Below are 26,375 nucleotides of genomic sequence, written 5' to 3' on the forward strand. Positions count from 1 at the left end.
AAAGCAATGATTGTGTATCTATATACTTGAAAAAGTAACTTTAATTTGTTTTAATAGCGAAATGTAATTATGTTTAGTTTCGTATATAACAGGTCTATGGACTACTTAGTTCTGCAGGGAATTAACAACCAGTCTTAGATATATGAATATATGTATGATACATACATTTAGTAAGTAAGCTTATGTAAAAAGTTAATTCCCTTCATGGAAGGACTTTCAGTATGAAACCTGTACATGAACAAGAAAAAATAACAGTAAACCAATTCTGAAAAACTGTGAGAAAATCCAAAGGTTGTGTAGCTGGAGTTCTTGTAATTAGACTGTATTACACTGTTTGATGTTTGGACTTCATTCTGAAGGATGTTTCCAATTTAAATGACTCTATGATTTTAATGTTTTCATCTATGGGAAATATTTTTGTCCTTTAAAAGTAACTATAAAAATTTCGTATTCTGCATGCCTTTTTGGAAACTGAATTTTACAAAGGACAAAATATAGGCTTTCTGTATTGAGACTTTAGTTTTTCTATCTCTTTGGGAAAAGTCTCAAAGACCATGGGGCACTGAAATATTAAATGTATGTAAGTTTCATGCAGGCTAACTTTGAGCAACTGATGAAGCAGACACTGGGTTTCTGTCCTTTTATTGCTTACAAAATCCTGATGTCCTGGTACAGGTGAACATACCTGGTATTGCACCTGCTGCTACCAACTCAACAGTATCAAAGTACTGTGGTTTTTATGAATATGTTTAATTTTATTTTTATCCTCTCTTAGTTTGGAACTTTTTTTTCACCTAAAACTGCTGCATTAGGATTCTTGGTTTTGAATTTTCTGATTGCTTTTTTATATTCACTGGTGGTGACTATTTTAGATTTGTCTTAGGTTTGCTTTAGCTGACAGAATTTCTCTGTTAGCTACTCACAGCTAGGTATCTAGAACTACGAAGGTAAAATATCTCCTGTGCTAAGTTTTCAGCACTGTTTTTCTCTCTTCCCTATGTAGATTGTAGAAAATACTTTTCCCTCCACCACGTTTGCTTTTTCTCCTCAGACTGCATCTCTTCCAAGTAAAAAGGAAGTGGGAATTACGCTTACCAGAAAGCTGGGTTGCAGAGGTTACGATTAAGATTTTGGGGATATTGTCCCTTTTATTTTTCCTTTCATGAGAATAACACTTTCAAGTGAAGCCTCTTGTATTCCTTGGGTAATTTGTGTTGAGAACTTGTTTCAAAACACTGATCTTTCAGCACTCTGAATGGAGATTGTATGATTACATGTGGCTAGGTTGTATCCCAATGATTGGTTTTGAGGATCACAGCAAAATACACAAACTTCAGGTTGAGCTAAAATTTGCAAAACTGAAAATAGCAAAAACGATGCTAGCAGACAGTTTGAATACTACTGGAACAGCTTCAGTTTCAGATAACTGCAAAAAAACTCTTTTCTATTCACCTTCAATTTGTCAGTGTGTACCTACATACAAAGCCTGTACCTTAGAAATATCTGAATTACGTTGAATAAATTCACATCCAAAAGAAAGGAGTGATGGATTTTCTAACATGTAGAAAGCTTCTTAACAGATTTTGTTTTCTTTTTTGTTTTATCAGTTTTAGTAACATTTTTCTTGTGGTTGTATTTTTTATTTTGGGGAATACAGTTCAATTATCTGTCAATAATGCAAGAGCAATCCAGACCAACCTCTTTCAAATTGCATATTAAGCAGTCTATTTGTAAGAAATTAATCCTTGCAGCCAACATTCTGCTACTTTTCCAAATTTTGGACATCTCTGTTCACACATTTAATCATTGTAAGTCTGCTTTTATATAAAGCATTCTTAGATTGAAGCAAACTTCTTTTTTAAAAGTCTGGTTTCAGTCTTTTTTTAATCTTAATTTGCAGCTATATTTTTCTCCCTTTATTGAGAAGTTTTACTACTTAAGACAAAAACAGAAATTATCCATTTTTTTTAGTAGTGGTTCCCTTGCTAAATCCTGTATTTTTGGCTTAGTGTGAAAATCAGATTTGTGTTATTCAAAAACTTCCCAGCATATGTTCTTAAAAAGTGTCCTAATATATAAACAGCGACAGATACCCTCCTTCATTTCTTTCATCAGATTTAGACATCTATTTCCTATTCATGCCTGTAATCTTTGGATTAGGATACAAACACTAACTAGAGCTAATTAATGCATATGTTTGTTTTAAGAAATGTCATAGGAGAAGAAACTTCACAAAAGTACTATTTTATTTGTTTCTCTTTGCTGTTTATCTTGCTGTTTATCTTGCTTCTCTGCATTGTGGTTTTTTTTTTTTTTGTGTGTTAAAAGCTTTTTTGAAAAAAGTTGTGAATCAGCCACTTCAGATTTATAGATAGACTAGTGATTCCTATTCTTCCATTATGCTTTTTAAATAAAATACTGATAGGTTATTATTTAAATTTGCTTGCTTATTTTGGATAGTATTTGTATGTTTCTGTAATTAACCAATCAACCAATATTAAAAAGTATTAACAAAGCTGTGAAGTTTCTATCGTCCTTCCAGACTACTAGCAGGATACCATTGTTTGTGCATGCTTTACTTAAAAAGCATAAAGCTATGCTTGGAATTAAATTGCAATGCATTCATGGAAATTCTGCATGCAAGAGTATGTTCATACATGCAAAAAGCCAGTTAACCAGATTTATATTCTTTCTTTTGTGTGTGTGTGCATGTGTGTTTTATTAGTATAAATGTGCTACATTAATGTCTGCCTTTTTTTGTTGTTGCTTGTTTCTTTGGTCAGATTTCCACATAGAAGAGGCTGTGGAGTGGCCTGGGTTAGACCTCAAGCTGGGCCAAGTTTCTGGCTTGGCTCTGGACCTTGAAAATAACTTAGTTGTCTTCCACAGAGGTGATCATGTTTGGGATGAAAAGTAAGTAGACATTTTGCAGAATGGCTTGTTAAAAGGTCAATTTAGTGTATATATCTTGTGTATCTTCTCAAAGAAACAAAATAGATTGCAGTTCCTGTTCTGTTTAAGATTCAGCTCTTTGGCTGAAAGTGCCTTCAGGAGACTCAGAATTGAAGTGGTGACTGACGTTCTCAGGGCTATAGGGTTGCTAGTTCTTTAGACAGTAAGAATATGTCTCCAGAGAAAAAGAATATTGTACATTATGTCCCAAAACTTATCCCTGCTTGTCCATGTCTTCGGCTGGAACAATAGGTTGGGAAGAATGCTGTTTTAGTAAGGTATACTACTATTAATACTTGGGTTTAAGACATGCAAAGCTAGCTTCAGTGCTGAAAAAAAAAATGGGAGGGATGGGGGACATGTGTAGCATTCATTCAAAACAGACTTTCATCATTAAAAACTAGTGTCATCACAAAATCAAGATTTTATGTTGGCTATTTATTTTAAAAGCAGAACATTCCAGAGTCCTGGAATATATCTCATTATGTCTTAAAGCTTTTAAACAGTATATCTAACCATTTAGTTGCCAAAAAAAAAAAAAAAATCATGAAACTGCAACAGGACACTGGGAGTAATTAATGCTAGTTTATAACAGAATACTATATAGTACTCTTTGTAAGTGTGCTTTTTAAATCTTTCTTCTAAGTGTCTGTTCTTGATACTTACAAGGCTAAAACAGTATGGTGTTTTTTTTCTAACTCTTGATGAATATATTCTAAGAGAAGATACTTTCTGAAAATTAGAGGAGGCAGCTTTCTCAGTGTTATAGTAAAATGATGCTTAGAAAACTCTTCTATAGAGAAAATCAGTTGTTTTTTGGCTAAGTAATGTAATGTAGAAGATAAGGCAGTCATTTAAGTTTCTTGTGCATGGTATCAGTGATCTCTCCAGCTCAAGAGTATGCAAGTGTAGACTATCAAACTTGAAAGGATGATGCATGCTGCAACTTCTATTACTCAATCTTCAACTAAAAGCTGGTATTGATTTGTTTTTTCTCATGCTCCTACAGATGAATATAAATTTTCTTCTTTGTGTCATTGAAAAAAGTATTGAAAAAACATTTGAAAATAATCTGGCAGTTTTGTTCATTTCTCACTTCTGAAATGTATATTTTGGGGGATTCTGACAACTGAGGTATACCCACAGCCCAGAGCACAAAACTGGAGTTTGGGACCAAGCAGTCTTTAGGAAGTCTACAGAGGTTAAAGGAATTGGCTGGATGGCCTCATCCAAAGAGTTAGTCCATGGCTCAATGTCCAAATTGAAACCAGTAATCAGTGGTGTCTCTCAACGGTCCATACTGAGACCAATAGTATTTATTATCTTAATTAATGACACAGGTACCCTCAGCAAGTTTGCATTGACACCAAACGGAGTGGTGCAGTTAACACTTTACTGGGGAAGGGATGCCATCCAGAGGTACCTGGACAGATTTGAGAGGTAGGCCCAGGTGAACCTCATGAGATTCAACATGGCCAAGTGCAGGATGCTGCATCTGGGTCAGGACAATCAATATAGGCTGGGTGATGAAGTGGTTGAGTGCAGCCCTGCAGAGAAGGACCTTGGAATACTGGTAGATGGAAAATTGGATGCGAGCTGGCAATGTACACTTGCAGCCCAGAAAGCCAGCTGTATCCTGATGGGCTGCATCGAAAGGATGGTGGCCAGCTCTGGGGGCCCCAGCACAAGAACGATGTGGGCCTGTTAGAGCAGGTCCATAGGAAGCCACAGGAATGTTCAGAGGGCTGAAGCACCTCTCCTGTGCACAGAGGCTTAGAGAGTTGGGGTTGTTCAGCCTGGAGAAGAGAATGCTCTGGTGAGACAATATAACCATCTTCCAGTGTATAAAAGCAGCTTATAAAAAGGAGAAAGGCTTTTAACCAGAGCCTGTAGTCAGAGGGCCAGGGGAAATAGTTCTAAGCTGAAAGAAGGTAGGTTTAGATCAGATATTAGGTAGAAATATTTTTTACTCTGAGGGCGGTGAGGCACTCGCACAGGCTGCCCAGAGAAGCTGTGGATGCCCCATCCCTGGAGATGTTCAAGGCCAGGCTGGATGGGGCTTTGGGCAGCCTGGTCTGGAGGGAGGTGTCCCTGCCCATGGCAGGGGGGTTGGAACTAGGTGGTCTTTAAGGTCCTTCCAAACCAATCTATGAGTCTGTGATTCTAAATAAAACAAAAACTTCTTATGGTGTGGGTGCAGAGGATCAGAGTTGTGGTCTGAAATCTAGAAATTGATGTACCCAATACCTGTGCTGGGTCACACTAAAGATTGACTTAATTCAGTCCAGTCCTGGACAACAGCAGATGCCCATATTCTGAGTATGAGAAGCTTGACTAAGGGACTTCCTAGGAGAGGAAAAAACAAAACAAAACAAAAAACTATTTATGTTTATGATCTCTAGGGAGTTTCCCCATCAATAAATGTGCCAGGTTATTTATGGTTTTGGAACTTGTATAAAACCTTTACACCCTTACCAGTGAGTTCTGCAGTTTGACTGTTGCACTAAGTGTGAAAAAGTCCTTGTCTTAAAAGTATTGCACCTGCTACCTCATCACTCATTTTATGTTCATCATTTTGCTTCTGCCAACAATACACAATCATTTCCAGTTTATCTTCTCCTGACACTCATAATTTCTTTGAGCTTCTTTAATATCCCTATCAGTTCCCTCATTTCCAGTGAGGTATTTCCATGAGAGTCCCTGTGCACTTGGTCCCCTTTGTATCAAAATAATTCATCATTATTACTGTCATCTCTATATCTTCTTCTAGTTCTTACTTCCTGAGATGGGGGAAAGGAAGTATGCTTCAGGGTTATGGGTTTAAAGCACCTTCTTTCTTCCATCCTTTGTTCTTTCTGAATAATGTATAACGTTGTATTCACTCTTTTGTCTGCCACTGAGTAGTCAGCCTTGAGCTAGCACCTTAGAGCTAACAGCTGACAGCTTCTTTCTGTCAACTGTTAATTAACCTGATTATTTTATGAAATGTGCTAAATGTTTCCACGTAGTAATGGTAAAATATCACGTGTTAATCTGCACGTGAGTTTAGTGTGGAGGCTCACCTATTTGCCATCATGCAGGGACTGGAGTTGGAAAAAAGTAAAACTTCCTGACTGAAGATATCTATGTGTAGAATCCTGATTCACTTAAGGATTCACTTGTTTTGTTCTCAAGTGTTGTTTTATTCTTCCTCTTGTGGAGCATAGCTGAATAGTTCATATGAAATTTATTTCTCTTCTATGAAGAAAGGCTGAGAGAGCTGGGGCTGTTCAGCCCAAAGAAGAGAAGGCTCTGGAATTACCTTATGGCAATACTTCAATACTTAAAGGGGGCTTATAAAAAAGATGGAGAGTGACTTTTTGCTCGGTCAGATAATGACAGGACAAGGGGGAATGGTTTTAAACTAAAAGAGGGGAGATTTTGATTAAAAGTTAGGAAGAAATTCTTCACTCAGAGGGAAGTGAGGCACTGGCACAGGTTGCCCAGAGAAGCTGTGGATGCCCCATCCCTGGAGGTGTTCAAGGCCAGGCCACATGGGGCACTGAACAATCCAATATAGTGGGTGGCATCCCTGCCCATGGCAGGGGGTTGGAGCTGGATGGTCTTTGAGGTTCCTTCGAACCTGAGCCATTCTGCGATTCTGTGAAGCCTAGTGCTGTTAGGAGCCCTTAAAATAGATAAACTAAAAATTCTGTGGGCCTACATATAGAGTGATTTTAAAACAGTGTATGTTGAAAACATGACTGCAGCTAAATATTTGTTCCAAATCTTGCTGCATAGGAAATATGCATACTTTTGTGTGCTCAGCCAGTGAGCCTCCCTTTCTATTTTCATGTATTTCATGCGCATATGAAATAGTTTGGGGACTGTTTCATGGGCTGTGCTGAAAAAAAAAAAAAAAAAAAAAAAAAAAGGAACGTATCTGTTCTTATTTTTCATTAAGAAGGAATAGAAAAAGATTATTTTGAAAGGGAATTATCATGGCTTTTATATGTAGAAGAGGGATAAGAAGTTATCAGGCTTGTAAGTTAATGTTTATCATTAGCAGCAAATACACAAGTAACGAAGTATAATATTCCTCAGCAAAACATAAACATGAGTTGAGCCTGAAAGCCCAGAATATATTTTCTCTGTTTCAGTGCTTCTGTCACAGTACAGAAACAAATTAAAAATAAAATAAAATAAAATTATCTGTGCTGTTAGGCACTGTGCAAATGTTTCCAATGCATTATTAATATATGCCATAAAAGCTGGATCCTCATTCAACTAAATATAGCTGGATGAATGGTCTGTGCTCCTATAAGGCAACTTCAGTCTGCTTTAGAGAGCAAAAACAGTTACAAAATGACAAGCTGTGTAATATAGTAGCAGCTTTTCAGCAGCTCTAACATTCCTTCTGGGCATGGTTAAAAAAAAAAATAAAAAATGCTCCTTTAATGAGTCATCTTCTTTTACCACACGCTGTCCTCAGTTTTATGTCTTTCGTACCATATTCAGTGTGTGCTATTCAAAATGTAAATGTTTATATATAAATATAAACTATTATATATATATATATATATATATATGAACTATTCAACAGGCAGAGCAATGAATCAGCTGAGAATTCTTCTGGAATTTGTGATGAGAAATGATTGACCATGTGTGCAACTTATAAAAGACATAATACAGAATATATAATGCATTTTTGAACATCTGCTGCTGCATTCTTAACAAGCTAGGTAGGTTAATTTAGGCTGAGCACGATGCCACAGTGGTGATGGATTATTGATTAAGAGTAGAGCTCAGTCTTGTACTTTCAAGGTTTATGAGATCAGGTGGTCCATCTAGATTTTAATATGTAGCACACCAGAAGAAAAGCAGATGTAGCAATAAATTGTTTGCATTAGTGTGAAGTGGCCAGCTGAAGTAGAAAACATGCTATGAAATTGTATTGGAGCTTGAAATTAGAAGTTGTGACAGATGCAGCATGTTTCAGTTGTCCGTTAACATGAAACTTTAGAACCTATTAGAAAGCCATGCTGAGAGCAGAGTAATATGACATACAACAGTAAGGTTTTAATTCTTTTCTTGGTCTGCTTTTGCTTCTTTTAAGCTAGAAAGAGTCAATGTAGTCTGGGTCCTCATTTATCAAATAAAACAAAGAAGCACAGAGTAGCTTGGAAAATGTTCATAAGCCCTGGAAAGGAAAGAGTGACTCTGTAGCATACTAGTCTTACTGCTAGAAAAAGATATTTGTCAGGGAGAATACACACAAAAGATCAGTCCCATAACCTCATTTCAAAGTTCACTAAGCTTCCTCTGCTGAAAATACCGTGCAATCTCATGCTTATGCTGAAAGCACTCGGTTCCCAGCAGAGCTGGGTAGTTGTTAACAGGAAATGCTTAGAAGTCTGGACAGGACCGTTACTAGGATCAGGAATAATAATAAGGAAAAACAATCAGTTTTTAAACTGTCTACCTAGTCAGTTCTGCAAAGAGGTAGAATCTTGTTTCCTTCTTGTCATTGCTGTTGCTGTTTCTGTGCAATACCTACCCTCGCTAAGATTCTCATCTGTGATTAGCTGCACTGATTAATAATAATAGTCTTCACAGAGCTTGAGCCTAAAAAGGTTGTTTTCATCCATATCCATTAACATAAGATAAACTAAAACATTTTAGCAAAGGTAAATAGCTAGCAAGCAAGCATTCATCATGCAGCTGTGGAAAGGAGAAAAATCATCCATGTGTTGGAGTAAAATATTTGACCCTAATCCCAGTTATTTGCATGCATACATAAAGGTATAACATAAGCCAAGCACCTCAGAAGCTTCTGTTCTGCTGCCAAACATTCATTCAGTCTGTCCAGTGTTGGGCTTACAGTTGTGGTCATCTGTACCTTAGGAGTGTTAGATTCCTGGGCCCCTGTCATTTACTGAAATCAAGCATTGTGTGTTGGGGCTTTTTTATTTTTAATTTTGTGGGAGCTTTTGTTATTGGATCTTTTGTTTGGTTTTGTTTAAAAAAAAAAAAAAAAAAAAACAACACTTGAAAACAAAATAACTTGCCTTAGAATATAACTTTCAATAATGATAAAAACCAAAATCTACTGGGCCATCGTTAAATAAGCAAATAAATATCAGTAGGGCACTGTGTATCAGTAGTACACAATGTAGTACCCTTGTTAGCTACATGCCATCAATGTGTCCATGCCACCAAGAAAGCTAACATTGTTCCTGGCTGCACTAGGCAGAGTACTGCCTGCAGATCAACAGGGGTGAGGTGGCCTTTGCACTACACAGTGCTGGTGAGGCCACACCTGGTGTACAGTGCATGACAGCGATGAAGGGGCTGGAGCACCTCTCCTGTGTGGAGAGGCTGAGAGGGCTGCAACAGTTCAGCCTGGAGGAGGCTCAGCTGTTGATGAGTAGAAATACCTGAAGGTAGGGTGCAGAGAGGACAGAGACAGGCTTGTTTTAGTGGTGCCCTGTGCCATGACAAGAGGCAGTGGGCACAGACAGGAGCACAGGCTTCCTCTGAACACCAGGAGTGCTGCCTCGCTGTATGGGTGACACAAGCTGCCCAGAAAGCCTGGGGCCGTCTCCCTCCCTGGAGATCTTTGGAAGCCATCTGGACATGGTCCTGGGCAACCTGCTGGTCCTGTGGGAGTAGGGGTTATCACCAGATGACCTCTAGAGGTCCTTGCCAACCTCAGCCATTCTGTGTGTCTCATCGCAGCATCACGGCAGAGTGTTCAGGACAGCGCAGTAGAGAGATTTAGTAATGCCTTGTGTGTAACCAGTCACAGTGACAAGGGTATATTGATTCCTGTCAGAGGCTGAAGAAATAGGCACAGATAGTTACCATATATAAAGATAATACCTAAACATTATTTCTAATTGTAGCCTATGGAAGAATTAGGACACATTCTGTCAGTTTTTTTCTGGTTATATATGAAACCAGTATTGCCTTTCCGCATTGAAAATTCTAGACATATAAATATTTAATGTTATGGAGAGGCTGGGCTACCAGTACTGTACCATATAAAGTTTTAATAGCTTTATTCATAGTCTGGTCTGTGACTAAAAATCATGTTCCTGTTTACCAAGTTGCATCAGTCATAGCTGGATTTATCTTGGGGGAATTAATAAACAGCTTTAAAAATATAAGGCAGGAGGAAAGAGTGTGTCATGCATTCACGTGTTTTTTATCCATAATCAAATACCCTTTTCCAACATTTAGGCTTAATTGTTTTTCAAAATGTTTTATGTGCTCTATTTACCTTCACTGAAGGCTGAACACATTTCAACAGGCTACTGTAATAGCCAGCTTCTCTGTATGGGTACAGATGACTAAACTATTATTTGTTAAGTGCATGATAATTTTACACCTGGCCAGTGCATTCTAGAAGGTTAAGCAATGCTTGTTCTTTATGTCTGAATTATATAGCAGCATGTTTAAATGTTTCTATTAATATATTCCATGTACCTTGAAAATTGTATGTGGAGTTGTGGGGTTAAGAGAAACACATCTCATGTCCTATGGTTTCTTGCAAGGGCACAGGTTCTAAGGATTAGAACCTTAAGATCTGAATGTTACAGTAGCAGGTTCTGGCAAAATAACAAATTATGTTTGCAAAGAAAACAAAAAACAAAAAAAGCATGAACACAGCCTACCTTAGTACAAAGTATACAAGTTCATACAGGTAATTATGCCCTGCTGATTAGCTATGTTCTATAGCTATGTTCTTGCTATGTTCTTACTAAATTGTTTTATTTCCCACCTCTAACTTGCCACAGTAAATAAAAAAGCAAACTAACAACTTAAAAAAATTTGATTTTTTTTTCTGTTTGCTTGCTTGCTTTGGGATTGTCTTAATTATTGCTGAGATGATTTGGTATTCCTTTAGTTAGGAAGTCATAACTTCAGTAGGAAATGCAGACATCCCAACATTAGAACTCTTACAATCATACAATGTTACAAGGCTTTTTAAAAAACAAAACAAAAGGTGCTAGTAACTCACACTGGAATTAAACTACAAAACCTAACTTGAAGTTGCATGTGTAGTCATCATCATTGGACTGTTCTCTAATGCTGTCTTTGTGTTACATATTTTTGTGTAGTTCTTTTGACAGCAAATTTGTTTATCAACAAAGAGGACTTGGACCAATTGAACAGAACACAATTCTTGTCCTGAATCCAAGTACTGCAAAATTGCTGCATTCCACAGGCAAAAGTCTGTAAGTTTTTTGTTTTTCTTTTTGTTGTTGTTGTTTTTATTAATAGAACTATTACAATTTCTACATATTTTGCCTCAAAAGTCACCAAGCCATTTTCACATATCTGTTTTGTATTACATTATGTGATTTTGTGTTTATTTGAACAACTGAAAAAGCTCTGCAAATAATAATTACAATCGTTTGCCATCTTCACTACATCTGGTATCTGGTAATTCATATAATTTCATCTACCAGCCAGATTAACAGAAATGCAGAGCTGAAGAGTATTGTATATTTTCTTTAAAGATACCAAATGTTAGTCGGACTGAGAAAGTAGAGATCAAGTGAATTCCAGATTTGAGACAGTCTTGTCAAGAAAATTCTATAGTTATAGTGTATATTTTTTGTGAAATACTAACAGGTTGTTATTTTTAGAGCATTTCTTGATCTGTAGATAAAAAAGGAAATCTTCAAATCTACTTTATATCATTCTTCCTGAAAGATGTCTTTAACTTGATTCTTCTGCATTTGTGTTTGCAGGTTTTACTTACCACATGGTTTGAGTATAGATAAGAATGGTAACTACTGGGTCACTGATGTAGCTCTCCATCAGGTATGTTTTTGAACCTTTAACACAAGGGCCTTAGTGTTTTGCCATTTTTGTTTGTTTGTTCTCCTAGAGATTTATGTAAACTTAGGATTATGATGTAAACTGTTTATGTAGGCTTGTTAAGACAAACATTAAGAATATGCTTATGGAAATATATGCCTATATGCCTATAGCTTTATATGCCTATAGCCTTCTTGGAAAATAATTGTGTAGAATAATTTGAGCAAAGTATTCAGAACTAAAAGTGCCTGTTTTAAAACAGCAATTCGTTTGAAAGAGAACAGATTTTTCTGCTACGTCTTTGCTTATCAATTTTCCTATGCACTCAAGCTCAGAATATGAAACTAATTTGTTTGCTGTAATCACAGGAAATTATATTTTATGCATAAATTTCCCACAATCAGAATGGTTATAAAACTGATAATAGATGTCATAGTCAAGATATTAAGGTTGTGTTCAGTATATACATTTATTTTATACAGAGTAATAGATATCCTTTTCATAGGCAGACATCCGTCTTGTATTTCACCCTCCATAATTGAAACCTCTTATCTTTCTCTATTGATTTAAAAGGTTTTCAAACTGGGAGCAGATGCGAAAGAGCCATTACTGACCCTAGGAGTAGCTTTGCAACCAGGCAGTGACAAAAATCATTTCTGTCAACCAACTGATGTGGCTGTGGATCCGATCTCCGGCAGTGTTTATGTATCTGACGGCTACTGTAACAGCCGAATCATCCAGTTCTCTCCAAATGGATTGTACATCATGCAGTGGGGAGAAGGTCAGAGCTCACTGATACTCTGCTATCATGAATTCATGTTATCATCAGCTGTGAGATTGTTGATACTATTATTAGTGTCATTTATAAACGTCTATTATAGTAATACTATCAAGGTCCCAGTTCAATTTTGCCCTTCTTATCAAATTCCAGATTTTTCTCTAATGTTTATACAGCTAGTTGTAGTGGGTATTTATATATTCTCTAAAAAAATAAAAAATAAGAGTCTGCTAGCATGCATTCAACCCAAGTATCAGCATGTCCTTTCTTGGCAATAAAATATTTAAACTTTCAAAAGTAATAATATCTTTTTCTAAAAGTGTGGTCAAATGGTATAAGCCTTTACCATTTTTCTAAGATTTATGCCATGATCCCATCTATTTTAAGTTTTGTGAATAATTACATTTCTGTCCGACTTAAATCTGTTCTCAGATTTATGCATCAGGGATTATGCTATTATAGAGAAATAGCTAATTCACAAATTCAGGTTTTACAAAGATAATGCAAAAGTCTACAAGAGTTTACCTAAATGAGTAAAACTGTTAGGAGAACAAAAAACTTTTCCCAATGCTATGCTGCATTATGTGAAATATTGCTATTTCTAAGCAGAATGTTTTGTATTTTAACACAAATGTGTATATTTTGTGTTGCAGAGACTTCTTCAGGCAGACCTGGACAGTTTCATATCCCCCACAGCTTAGCTCTGATCCCCGACTTCAGTCAGCTCTGTGTTGCAGACAGGGAAAACGGTCGAATTCAGTGTTTCAGATTAGGAACTGGGGAGTTCATAAGAGAGATCAAGCACAAATCGTTTGGAAGAGAGTTGTTTGCAGTTTCATATGTTCCAGGTAATATTTTTTCCCCATTCTTCAGATTTCAAGTAGTTCTTTAATGCCAGTATGTCACTGTGTACAATGTCATTTCATAAAGAGTGCTATCATGTATCTTTATCCAGGTATTTATTCTTTTTCAAAGTAGTGCTGATGTAATGGAAAATTTTAGAACTATCCTATTTTCCTGTTTGCAGTGGGGGGGGGGGTGAGAGAAGCTTTCATATAATTTCTACTCCTGAGAAATGACTGATTAGACTCTCTAAATGTACTGTCAACAAGCAGATTATATTGTTTGCTTCCTAGTGATGGCACAGTCCATAATTAGTAATAATGTTTTAAAATATTCATTTCAAGCTCCATCAAAGAGAGCAAACTTAACGAGCTTCCAAGCCATCAAGAGTTGAGTTTCTTAAAATATAAAATCCAAAAGCAAGCAGTTTTTATTTAGAAGTTACGCAGTTTATTATCAAAAACTGATAATTAATACAATAGCTGTATTAAATTAATACCAATACTGAAGGTGGTGGGAACGTCAACAGCTGGACAAGGAATTTTGGAATGTCAGTCTCCTGACTCTGTAGTTGATATCGAATTTAATATCAAGGTAATCTCTGATGCGTTTGCCTAGAATTTAAGAAATGATGTAGCCCATTGCTGTCTCTGACAGCAGGAGGTGCATTGTAGGGAGAGTGAGCAAGTCTGACTCCATTTTGTAGTCCACTCCTCTCCTGCTTCCCATGCACCCACAACCAGTTTATTTAAGACTGTTAGGAAGTAGCTTCTGACCACTTCTTTATAGCATCTCTCTATAGACTGGTTGTCCACAATTTTTCTCTGTGATACCTTACTTAACTTTTCTGTTGTGATTTAGTTTCCTGTTGAGTTACCTCTGTCTCTGTCAGTCATTCCCATTTTCTCAGACAGCTTTTTACATCAATACAATTACTATTGACCTGCACTGTAGTTTGCAAGGTGTGGGTTGTTAAAGAAAATCCAATATTGTTGCAGGTGGTCTCCTCTTCGCAGTTAATGGAATGCCTTACCCTGGAGAAGCAGAACCAGTGCAAGGATTTGTGATGAACTTCTCTACTGGAGAAATAATTGATACTTTCATTCCGCTTAGAAAGGTAGAGTATTGCAGAGTGCCTGGTGTATATAATTATGTACAGGAGATTGTTGGTAACATCCTACTTCTCTAACTTTTATACAACTATTACAGGAAATTAGATGTTTTAAAAAGTATAGTATTCAAAGGAATTCTTCATAATTCAAACTTAGTGGAGATGCTAGAATTTCAGATCTTAGTTTCTACATGTATTAAATGCTCAAAAATTATACCACCTTTGAGATGATCCCTACAGATAATACCTTTAGTTAGGATAAGTTCACTTTATTGTTGGCAGATAGTTATTAAAAGCTAATTTAAAAGAAGAATAAAGGTCCAGAAATATTTATAGAATTAGATACTAATGTCCATTACATGTCCAAAAAAGTGTATTCCTATGCAGGAATAAAACTCAGCTGTATGATTACATCTGTTCTTTGCAGAAGATTAGTTTGAGGGCTAGATGTTATTTATAAAGTGTTGTGCAAAATCAAGTTTAAAAATATTTATTAAAAAATATATAGATTGTCTTAGATAAAAGAATGACTCCCATTTCTGGGTAGCACATATGCTCAATGATTTGCAGCCCAGTTTTAAGGGATACTACAGAAATATATTTCTTTTTAAGTATAGCAAATAGCTGTACTGTCTACAAACTGACAAAAACAGAGTGGATTTATCATTGTTTTGAGATTCAGTGGGGATTAGATAATGTTAACTATCTGTGCACAGTTACAGATCACTGTAGAAAATTACTGTATTAAATGTTGACTTCAGACAGTAGAGCAGGTGCACAGCTTTCATAAGGTGATCCAAGATCAGTCTTTAAACCAGGAATAGCTTGGCACAAGACAAATGAAAATACTCCAAGTTCAAACTTCTTACTTCTGAATTGTTTTTCATGTATTTATGGAATAATATACATACAAGTAAAATATTCACTTTTTTTCCTTGATTTGGGAAAAAAAAAAACTTATAAGAAAGATAATGAAAAACAAAATTTAAGTGATGAAAGTCTGTCTCATTTATTAATGTTTTGGAAGGATGACTACTGAAATCTTTAGCTAATACATAACATCTGTTATATACATCACTTCCATCCTATTTGCTTCACAAACAATTTCTCACATAAAGAAACATAGTTTGGATTACAGGGATTATTTTCTTTAATTATTATTATTTTTGGTTTTGTTGTTGGTTGTTTGGTTTTTTTTTTGGTTTGGTGGTTTGTATTTGATTTTTTTTTTTTTTTTTTTTCCGTAAACAATTCTTTGTGATAATGTTGTATACAGGATGCACTATTTAGTCCTGAGATCTGAAATAGACCACTTACCAGAACTTACCCTGATAAGGTAGTTCACAATACTCAGTTTTCCAGTCTACTCACGAAAAGGAAAAATTCTTAATATGACAGCCGTAGTTGCTGAAATAGATCTGGAAGTGTTGAGAATCTTGTTTTAGGGAGGAATCTAGACTAAAATAGTACATCCTCAGGAAAGGTATTTAGGCCAGAACAACACATGTTAACTACAAAGATACTGCCTTATCCCAGGTTTTTATTCCAGGTTCTTTGGTTTCTCAGTGGTAGGAAAGTGAACTGCCCCTTACTCTTGAAACCTTTTTCTGGGAACAGTAAAAATAGTAAAAAGAGTAAAAAATAGGGAAGAGACATTTATTCAAAACAGAATCAGATGATTTTTTTTGTTCTTCTCGTAGTTTTACTAATTTTAAGTTGCAGATGGGTTAGGTGCTGCTTTGGAATGTGCTTGTCATGTGGCAGCTTATTGCTTCGCATTGAAGTTTCTCACTTAATTAGTCTGTAGGTATCAAGGACAATAACTCATGTCAGGAAATAAATGTGAAATCTAAAGACATGAGAAGACCATTCTGGATAAACTAAAAGCAACATGGCCAAACTTATTATCTTTTTCTCCTGATCTGCCCTTCAAAAATTGCAATGTATTTTTTGTTAAATTCTGGTGTTTCATTCATTACACTCCTAGATAGCAAAATAGGATCCTCTGTTCACCTCTTCCAAATGTTAAACCTGTAAACAATAATACACTGGCATAGCATTCCAACATGCTTCCTTGATTTAAAAAAAAAAAAAAAAAAAAAAAAAAAGAACAAGTTAGCTCAGACCTTTGCTAGATTTGGTGGAGAATGAATGGTCTAGTGTCAATGCTTACAGCTGCTCTTGGAGTACATACACTGTACATCACTATGTAGTATCTCAAAAGTCCACTTTTTTTGATATTTTAATTTTCTCAACATAATAACTTACTTACCACTGTGTATGTGCACTATGCATCTTATATTTCACAGGATAAAACTAAATGCAAGAACATAAATATGAATTGTTTAGCATGAATATATCTCTAAGATATTATCCCTTGAGAAGGCAAACAGATAATGGAAATGTAATTCCTCTTCCCTTCACTCACATTAGACCTGCTGTTTTTTCCAGGACTGGATATGACAATGTGTAGATAGCTAAAAGTAATCTGTCACTCCTTTTCTTCACAGAGCTTTGAGATGCCGCATGATATAGTTGCTTCAGAAGACAAAACAGTATTCGTTGGAGATGTTCATGCCAGAACAGTGTGGAAGTTTGCATCCACAGAAAGTATGTTTTTTGTTCTTAACGCCACAACTTCACGTTTTGTATCTTGAGATCAGTGTCACTTATCTGGTACTGGTTTAATGACAATGATTTAAGTACAGAACAACTGCAGAAGTTGTGTAAAGTGATTGTTCTTCAGCATTACTCTGCCAAAGGAGAGTCCAGGATGTGTGAGCTGATTTTTCATATGAGGAGAAATCCAAATGCATTTGCCTTACGGTAGATTTGTACCTCATTATATCAGTATATGCTTAAAAGTATGAGGTTTTTTGCATTTTAGGTCTTTTAATGTGTCATTTGCTGACAAGTTCACTGCTTCCTTTGAAGTTATATCAGAAACTCTCAGGGGCTGAAATAAAAACAGAAGTCAATTTTAAACTTCTTTGGGAATATTTATCATTAGAAAATTAATCTAGTATAATTTCAAACCCTATTCCTATCAAGGGGAAACACTTCCCAGTTTTAATCCACTAACCCCCAAGCCAAACAGCCTGACATCAGGGAGAGGAACGTGATGAGTCAGGCATCAGTTTAGTAGGATTCAGAGAGAGGAATAAAAGAAATAAGAGTATGTAAGGATTTACAAATACACTTTAAAGGAATAAAAATATAATCTACTGTTACATTATATCAGATAAAAAAATGTACGAGGGAGAAAGCCTCGGGCTTCACGGTGTTAGTCAACCAGTAACAGTCTGCTATTATAAATAAACTTCTGACTAAGCCAGTTATTCCGCATTTGTCTGTTTATATTTTATTGATTTTCTTATGGGTCATCTGGTATCAGATGCTGTTAGTAACAGGACACTGGACCAGATAAATTGTAAGTCTGACTGGATGTGGCTTGTTTCTGAATGTATTAACCTGGAAAAGAGCATTTCTAGATTTCTATTCAAAGAAACATAAAAACAAAAAAATAATTTATTTCTTCATCACTTAGAGGTTAGATGAGGAAAGTCCATGTATCTTATTTTCTTTTTGTCTGAAACTGCAGTATAACATCGCAGTTGCTAAAGAGTCCTGATTCAACCAGTCTTTAATCCATCATGATTCTGATTGTAATTAATAGTGGTATTTTTATGGGACTCCCTGAACCCTTACACATGCCCATAAAGTGTTTCTGTGGCATTAAGAGTTAATTATTGCAAACAGCTTTTATGAATCAACATCTCTCTTGTTTTTTTTCATGGTATTGTAAGCTATTGAATAGTTTACATTGGCTCTGCTTGGTGAAGTTCAGATGCTAATAGGATTGTTTACTGTAGGATTGTACTGTACATTTGACAGAGCTAGCAGGAAAATGTCACTGAGTGTCTTCAAAATGTCAGTTGTCCTGAAGAATGATTTTGTTTTACAGAAATGGAACATCGGTCAGTTAAAAAGGCTGGTATTGAGGTACAGGAAATAAAAGGTTAGTCTAATTCTGAATAGAAATGAAGGAACTGGTATTTTCACATAGGCTATGACTGTTTCTGCCACTCTAGAGGAAAAAATGCTAACTAGTTTGATTATTGTTTTGTTTTTCACCACTCTTTCATACAGTTACTGTACATAAACCAAGCTGCCACAGGAAGTAAGACAAAGCAGCTTGTAACCATTGTACCTAGTAGACACTAATTTACAACCAAGCAACATTTTTTTTTCAGTGGTGATGTGCTTCACAGACACTAAGATGAAAATTTAACTAGTAGATTAACTCCACGTTACCATCTGGTATGTGTGTTAGCCCCCTTAGATGCAGAGAAAGCTCTGAAATGTGAGTGTTACTCCCCAGCAACCTTTCCCTTGCTCCACAATCCTCAGTCACCAAAAAAACATTCAGAAGTTCTTAAGTGGCTTTCTTTGGTTGAATTCAGTGTTTCTGTGGTTTGCTTCATGCAATATACCAAAGATTCCACCTGCCAATTACAACATATAGTAGAATAAACTAGGCTGGCCTTACAAAACAGTGAAATTCTTACTGTGAAAACTGTTGTCCTTCTGTTTTATCTCTATTGGTACATCAGTCCTCCTGAAGCACTCAAAAGGGAAAGTGTGGACAGCACAGCATCCACAGTATAGCTGATCTAGGGGTATGTCAATGCATTTCAGCTTTCTTTAGGAAGATACCATGCTGGCTGACATTTCTAATGCTACAGGGAATCACAAAATAGTATCACATGGGTAAGAAACAGTTTTTAAGTAAGAAGCTCTAAAGGGAAAATGTGGAGAACTGAACCGCTCCTCAGAGCTGGGCAAGGTGCTAGTGGAAAAAAAGTCTGTTACTACTACTGGAGCAGACAGCAGGTTATCTTTGTAGTAGTGTTATATGAAAATTGAAGCCTCTACTGTTCATCCAGAACAGAATGTCATTTAAAACTTGTTACAGAGTTAACAATTGTATTCAGTGTCTCCAATGCAGCTAAGATCTGCTGTTGAATCAAATGTTAAAATACATAGCAGGACAGTTTTATTCATTAAAAGTTAGCATGAAGAATGTGATCTTTTATACACAATCACAACACTGTGTAGAGGATTTTACTGAAATTATTTTTCTTGTGGCAAATGGAGAGATAACAAAATAGCCAGGAGTGAGCGGATGCAGTCTTCTAAAGCTCTACAGATTTACAGAGCCAAAGCCCTTTCATGGAATTTAGCTGTTAGGAGAACTTGACTCTCTGTCACAAACTTATTGAAAATAAATATAAATATTTTCCTTTTTGTCTGTGATAATACAACACACACTGAATTTCTGTATTTATTGTAGAAATGTTAATACCAAAAGGAGATATTTAAAAGATAGTAGATCACTATCGTTAGATCACTATTTGCCAATACACCTTTTTGCAGGATTTGCCCATATTTTAAATGGTAGATGTTTTTTAAGGCAAAAATCTCCGTGACACTTCTTTCCCCATCTGAGAAAAGGAGAGGGCATTCTTGCTGGAGTGGTATCGCTCAGACTCTGTCTTACATTTGGGATAACATCAGCAAGAGCTAAAACTGGTTCCATAAATGTTTGCCTTTTGTTTCCTTGTTGTTCATCACTTCAGATATTCTAGCTTGTTTTTTTCTTTAGCTCCTTGTTCTTTGTTACTTGATGCATATGGATTGCCTGTTTAAATTGTCTTCTTTTTAAAGAATCGGAGACAGTTGTAGAAGCCAGATTGAAAAACAACCCAGAACCAACAGACCCTCTAAAGAAGCAGGAAAAACAACATCTGGTCCGACAGGCCAGCACTGGAGTTTCCTTTGTTCTTATTACGACTCTTCTAATTATCCCTGTTGTTGTCCTGCTGGCAATTTTAGTATTTATTCGTTGGAGGAAGACAACAGTCTATGGAGGTAACCATGACTAACTGTAGATAACAGTCTTTTATTGTTCATTTAAACACATCACTGAATACTGAGGGACAACAGTATGAAGAAAGAGGCCTGCTGTCCCTTTTCCCTTGTACACAGTTGTGGTGATGCTGCATGCAAACTAACCATCAGCATGCACACAACAATGCCTTTCACCTTAAGCCACTGTTTTTTCACAACGTGTCAAATGCTTTCCTTTAATTGGCATCAAAAATACATTCGTGTTATTGTCTAGAATGCATTAATTTTAATACTCAGTTCAGAATTGAATATTCAGCTTGGGATCTTTAAATTCTTGACAACAGAGGACTCTGTGGGTATTAGAGAGGCATAAAAAATGCAAACAGATAAAATTTCTGAGAGATGGTATATTCTTATTCCCTACCATCTTATGAGTTTTGAGATGTTTCCATGATGCACCTTTCTTCATTGCTATGAGATCTTTGCTTGATAATTACAATGTTATGTAAATTTGTTCTTAATTCATATTATATAACAGCATTGTTTCTGAGACACTGACAGACTGTAGTCGAGTTTGATCATTACACTTCTTTTTCTTCTTTTTTTTTTTCTGTATGCCATAAACAGTTTTATCAAGATAAACAACAAAAATATATATTTTTTGGCAAATAACAGTACTGTCATTGGCTAGGACATACTGTAAAAGACTAGGTAATTCAACAGTCTGATAGTGCAACAGTGTAACTGAGCTGGATGTTTATTTGCTGTGTTAAAATCTGCTTCAGACTGTTTTCAGTGTTCAAGCACTTGGTGTGCTAATGCTCTAGACTGTTACAGTACTGTCATTAATGGTTGTGATCTACACCAGCATCTTCGCACTGGATGCTGATTGAAGCTGTGTCTAAATTTACAGTGTCAAAGAGTGACACTGGTAAAATAAACTTGCACAAAATTATGGAAACTGAGTACTATATACAGAAAAACAGTTTGGTGGCATTTTATTTTTCTTCAAATCAGGGATAGCAATATTAATCAGGAAAGAGTATACTCTGTTGAACAAGAGTATATATCCTCCAACATATCCGACGAAATTTACAGATCACTCTCTTTCAGAAAGCCAGTCATGCCTGAATGGAATATATACCACCTTCAAATGTCGCACCATGTTTTTTAGTGTGCCAGAATGTAGTGCATGTTATAAGTTACAGCTGAAGTAGTGAAATTCTCAGAAATAACTTACATGTGAATCTTCTTAATGGCTGAATGGCATAAAATAAGCATTTGTTGCATGATTGTTCTGTTAGGAATTATAACTTTACCTTAATCAAGAAGCTGAAAATTCAGTGTTCTTGGTGCTGTTGATCAATTTTTATGAATGTCTGTGTCAGAAAATAGAGAAAATTACTTAAACACAGGGTATGATTTTTAAGCTCATTTTTTAAATCTACCTTATTTTTCAGCTGATGGGGAACACAAACTTGACTCAAATTCGAGCAGAGTTTTAGGCAGACTTAGAGGTAAGAAACAGTTAAGATCTTATGAGCACTCAGTAAATGAAGGCTTTTACATTTGTTCACTTTTGGTGAACAAGAGATTTGATGGAACTTTCTCAGAACAAGGACTCGGGGGCAAACCACAGGTGTTCTGTGGAAGTATCTTTTAAAACTCCTCATCTGTCAGTATCTGCCTGCTGAAAAGGATGTGTCACTACCACTGGAAGATGAGTGGTGCTCATAGCGTACCTGGTGAATGGGATGAAGTGCTCTGAGATTATGGTCAAAATGACAAGGTGGTAGGAACACAGATACTTGCATAAAGACTCTTAATGGAACGATGTATGCTGGAAAAAAAGTCATTTGAAACTTGTATTTTAAAAATGAATTGCCTTCTCTTCCATAATGTATATAATTAGTTCTTGTGCCTCGTACTGACCTTTACAAAAAACTTTCTGGAAGGATACTTAAAAGAAGTGTTGACTGCGTAGATATTTACTCCCCCATACAAGAAAGCAAAGCTTATGACAAGGGTTTCTTTTCCACAGGTAAAGGTGGTGGTGGCCTTAACCTGGGGAACTTCTTTGCAAGTCATAAAGGCTACAGCCGAAAAGGGTTTGACCGACTCAGCACAGAAGGAAGTGACCAAGAGAAGGATGAAGATGATGGCACAGATTCAGAAGAAGAGTACTCACCACCTCCACCCCCACCAGCACCTTCATCATCCTGAATGAAGACAACCTTTGCGTTCTCCATTATATGATTCAATCCAGAATGTCAGATTCCATTTCCCTTAAGCACGTTTAAGATTTTTGTGTATTTAATTGTAAACTGTACTAGTCTGTGTGGGGCTGTACACTGGTTTCTTTAATTTTTGTTTGGTTTTCGTTCTGTTTTTTAAGTGGAGGAGTGTATGGAAGTTTCATATCAGTGCCGTTGTTTTTTTTTTTATGTGAACATCTTAATAAAACAAACAGTCTTCTTCTAATTGCAGCACTGATTTAAAGCAGTAGTATTTTCTCATATCAACTTGGGGATCTTTTCTGTATTTGTAAATAAGTCGTATTACCTGCTTCAACAAAGTATTTTTCCTATAAATATTCAGTTGCCAATTTCTTTTTTGTGCCTTTCCTCTTCAATGTCCTTAACCTGTTGCAGTACAGAGAAAATACAGTGCCACAAGAAAATGAAGCTGCTAAATCTTCTTCTATTTTTTTAAAATCACTAGCATTATATTGCATTGAAGAAAAAAAAAAAAGTATCTATTTAATTGTTTTTTCTTCTTCTTGACTTGATGTGTTTCTGGGATGTCTTATTTTTAGATGGTACCACTGTTAGAACACTATTTTCAGAAGCTGAATGTAATTTGTGTAATAAAGTGTTCGCAGAGCATTAGCTGTCAGAGTGTACTTTGGAATTTTTGCATACTTTTTAAGTTTTTTGTATACAACTTTTGTAAAAGTTACACAGACCACTTAATACAGTGAAAGATTTAATGTCTTCTACCAGCAGATAAAACGTGCTATTTTGTATGGAAGCTGGAAAATATATTGCTATGTCACAAGGTTTGCTTTATTGGGGGGGGTTGTTTGGTTTTGTTTTTTTAAAGACTAATAACTAATATACATGTACAAAGTCAAGCTTAAAGATTTAAAGAGGAAATATACTTGTATTATAAAACTGCAGGGTATTTACTTTAATAAAACATGGTCACAGCTAAGAGGAAACCCGTGTCTCAAATTACATACGAAAATTAGTCAGGGTAGGCATCAGTGCTACCTGATTTGTAGTACTGATTTTCTTGTTTCTCCTCTCTTCCTTTTTCATTCACACAAGAGTAGTCCCGATTCCAGTAATGTACTCCCTCTTTGAATAGAAGACTTCTGGAAGAGCTGCTAGATAGATGACTCACACAGCCAGGATAATTAGGTGTGAATCATTGTGTGACGCTGTCACGATTTATCAGTCTAGTTTGAGGATCAGAGCATGATTAATCTTCTTTTAAAAACTGTATTATGAGCAGAGTGTACACAGCTGTAATTGCCACAGGGTTTTATGAAACTGCTTCATTATCGTCATTGCAGGTGTTGTAACAGACTAGTGCTGGCGATGAAAAGAACTCCATTTCATAGCCTGTATTCAATGTTGCTTCCTCTCCAACTATTTTATATTTTCCTGATGTTACACTGAAAACAGACTTTTTCTGTCTTGCTTTTGGAAGCAAGGCAATGTTATTTTAGCTGTGGCTTTTGGTCATCTTATATAAGGATAAAGACGTAAGGTAGGAAGGATATTTTTTAAATTTTCTGGAAAAAAAAAAGTCATTACTAGTTTACAGGACGTTTCTGATGAGAGCTATTAACGCTGTGGTGGCACTGCTAACACAGGTGGCGTATGTGTCATCAGATCTAAAAGATCATCAGCTTTTTATCAGACGTGATCAGTGAGGATGTGTTTTTCTATCACGTGAATAGCTCACATTATGCCAATCTGATATTGGGTGTTCTTTGCTTCCAGGTTTTAGATTATTGAAGATTATATATAGCTACCTCCTTCCTCCTGCCATTTATTTGATCTTTATCGCCAATTGAAAACAAAAAAAATGTTGAGAGAAGAGTAGCTGAACACAGTTTAATGACAAGTATGAGTGAGGGCAGAGTAATTCAACACCAGCCACAGTCCCTGCTCGCCAGAATTCAGAGGCTGGTTTCTACAAGAAGCCATGGGCAGACAGCTGGGTTGGCAGGCAAGCTACTGCCTCCCAGCAGCGAGTACCTCTGAGGGAAGGGTGCACCTCTAAATTTGTGCAGGTATGGTGGCAGAAAATCTGAACCTGCTTAAAGGTGTTGGATGTTCTTTCTCTGTTACTGTTAGTAAGCTGCATCTTAAGAATACAATAAAGGAAGACTTTAATCATCGCTAGGATTTTAATAAATGGATGGACCATCCTCTAGCCTAGCAGGTTATAGCCACTAATACTGTTATTTATATATTAAGTGTTGAATGCTGGTTATCTGATCTCAGCTAGTGGATTTGGAATGCCTGCGTTTAATTAAATTACAGCAATTGTCTCTGGTAGGACCGTGTTTTTTAATAAGCATGGACTTGCCCATCTTAAAACTCCAAAGACATGATGCTAACTTTCAAGAGCTGCTGATGGCTTTGAGATGGAAGAATCTTGGCTGTTTGGGGGGCTGAATATTGCCATTCAACTTAGGCTGATGAGCCAGCAAGGCACTGTTCTCTCTGGTGGTGCAGTACCAAGCATATCTCCCTGTTTTGAACAGGGGCCCTTGGGAGTGGTGGGAAAAGCAGAGGCTGTGTGGAGCAGGCTACCAGTGCAGGGTGATTCAGCAGCCAGCTGCGAGCCAGCTGTGTGCCAGCTGCACGTGGGGCACACAGCGGTAACTGCAAGCGGTCATGGGGAGAACTGGATTGTAGCGGGCAGGTAACACCAAGTCACTTGGAGGTGTCCCAGTTAAATGGAATTAATGGAATTACCACCCCAATTAAGCGGCTATCCTTGCCACAGGTATCATTAGGTGCTAATTGATTCCTTGGGAAGCATCTTGATTAAGTAGGGTTTTCTAATTATGCTGTGCACTGTAGTAGTTAATGAGGATTTATAGATCAATACAATAAATGGCAGCAGCTTCTTGCTCAGCAAAGATTTATTTATGTCTTATCAGAACTTTTAGGTCAGTAATATCTGTCATGTTACAGTGCGTTAGGATTAAGTATTGTTCACAGTACAGAAACCATGTACTGAAAGAAAAAAAAAGTTCATGTCAGTTAAGAGCTGAATTTATGCTAGTGCACTTTCTATGTAAACTAGATGGTAGTAAACCCTAAAGTTTTAGCACCCTGGTTTTCCTTTACGTATAAGCAAGCCTGGTTTTTGTTTGTTTGTTTGTTTTTAATTCTTAAAAGCAAAAATATTTTTTCTTCATTGCAAATTATCAAAAATTGTTAGCAAAATTTATGTTATGTTGTAACTGCTCTCAAATTCCTCCTCAGTTCCTGTGAAATATTGAGATTCATCTGCATAACCAAGCAAAACCTGCAAACTTCTTGCTGTTTCTGGACCTTGGGCTTTCAAAACAAAAAGAAGCATTTACCTGGCTTTGCTACACAAGTATTTGGAGAGGTGCATGGGAGAGCTATATCGGATGCAACTTGCAAGTTGCTCTAGATGTTTCTAAATACTAAACTGATCTTTTCTTCAGGTCCTTTCTGCTAGTGTTTCGATTAATTTGTTGCATGTGAAGCAACAGATTCTGCGAGTGATCCTTTGAGTGATTCCACTGGAAAAAAAAAAAAAAAAAAAAAAAAAAACATAAAAGACGTAGATGCAAATTTTTTTTAGGGACCTATGCCAAAAGTATCATTTTGACAATGCCATGGAACAATTTGTTCCTAGCAAATAGGCGTAACAGTTAAGCAAACTTGGTAAACAATTATTAATTGCTGACTACAATTA

The 26,375-nt window shown here is 36.3% G+C and overlaps 1 protein-coding gene across 8 annotated transcripts in view; it reads left to right on the forward strand.

Annotated features, from left to right (window-relative positions):
• Window positions 1-23,290, forward strand: part of PAM (peptidylglycine alpha-amidating monooxygenase) — a 142,870-nt gene extending 119,580 nt beyond the window's left edge. For 4 of the 8 annotated variants that reach the window (XM_038171367.2, XM_038171371.2, XM_072031533.1 and 1 more), the window contains 11 exons: window positions 2,784-2,913; window positions 11,055-11,171; window positions 11,691-11,763; window positions 12,334-12,541; window positions 13,192-13,386; window positions 14,380-14,498; window positions 17,003-17,102; window positions 18,457-18,510; window positions 20,220-20,423; window positions 21,863-21,919; window positions 22,444-23,290. In XM_038171367.2, the coding sequence (XP_038027295.1) occupies window positions 2,784-2,913; window positions 11,055-11,171; window positions 11,691-11,763; window positions 12,334-12,541; window positions 13,192-13,386; window positions 14,380-14,498; window positions 17,003-17,102; window positions 18,457-18,510; window positions 20,220-20,423; window positions 21,863-21,919; window positions 22,444-22,625 (1,439 nt within the window). In that variant the 3' untranslated portion in view covers window positions 22,626-23,290. The remainder of the gene's footprint in view (window positions 1-2,783; window positions 2,914-11,054; window positions 11,172-11,690; window positions 11,764-12,333; window positions 12,542-13,191; window positions 13,387-14,379; window positions 14,499-17,002; window positions 17,103-18,456; window positions 18,511-20,219; window positions 20,424-21,862; window positions 21,920-22,443) is intronic. The other 4 variants (XM_038171372.2, XM_072031532.1, XM_072031535.1 and 1 more) reach the window with 2 other exon arrangements.
• The last annotated feature ends 3,085 nt before the right edge of the window (window positions 23,291-26,375 follow it).

Source organism: Anas platyrhynchos, chromosome Z (genome assembly GCF_047663525.1).
Source record: "Anas platyrhynchos isolate ZD024472 breed Pekin duck chromosome Z, IASCAAS_PekinDuck_T2T, whole genome shotgun sequence".
Taxonomy (NCBI): Eukaryota; Metazoa; Chordata; class Aves; order Anseriformes; family Anatidae; genus Anas; species Anas platyrhynchos.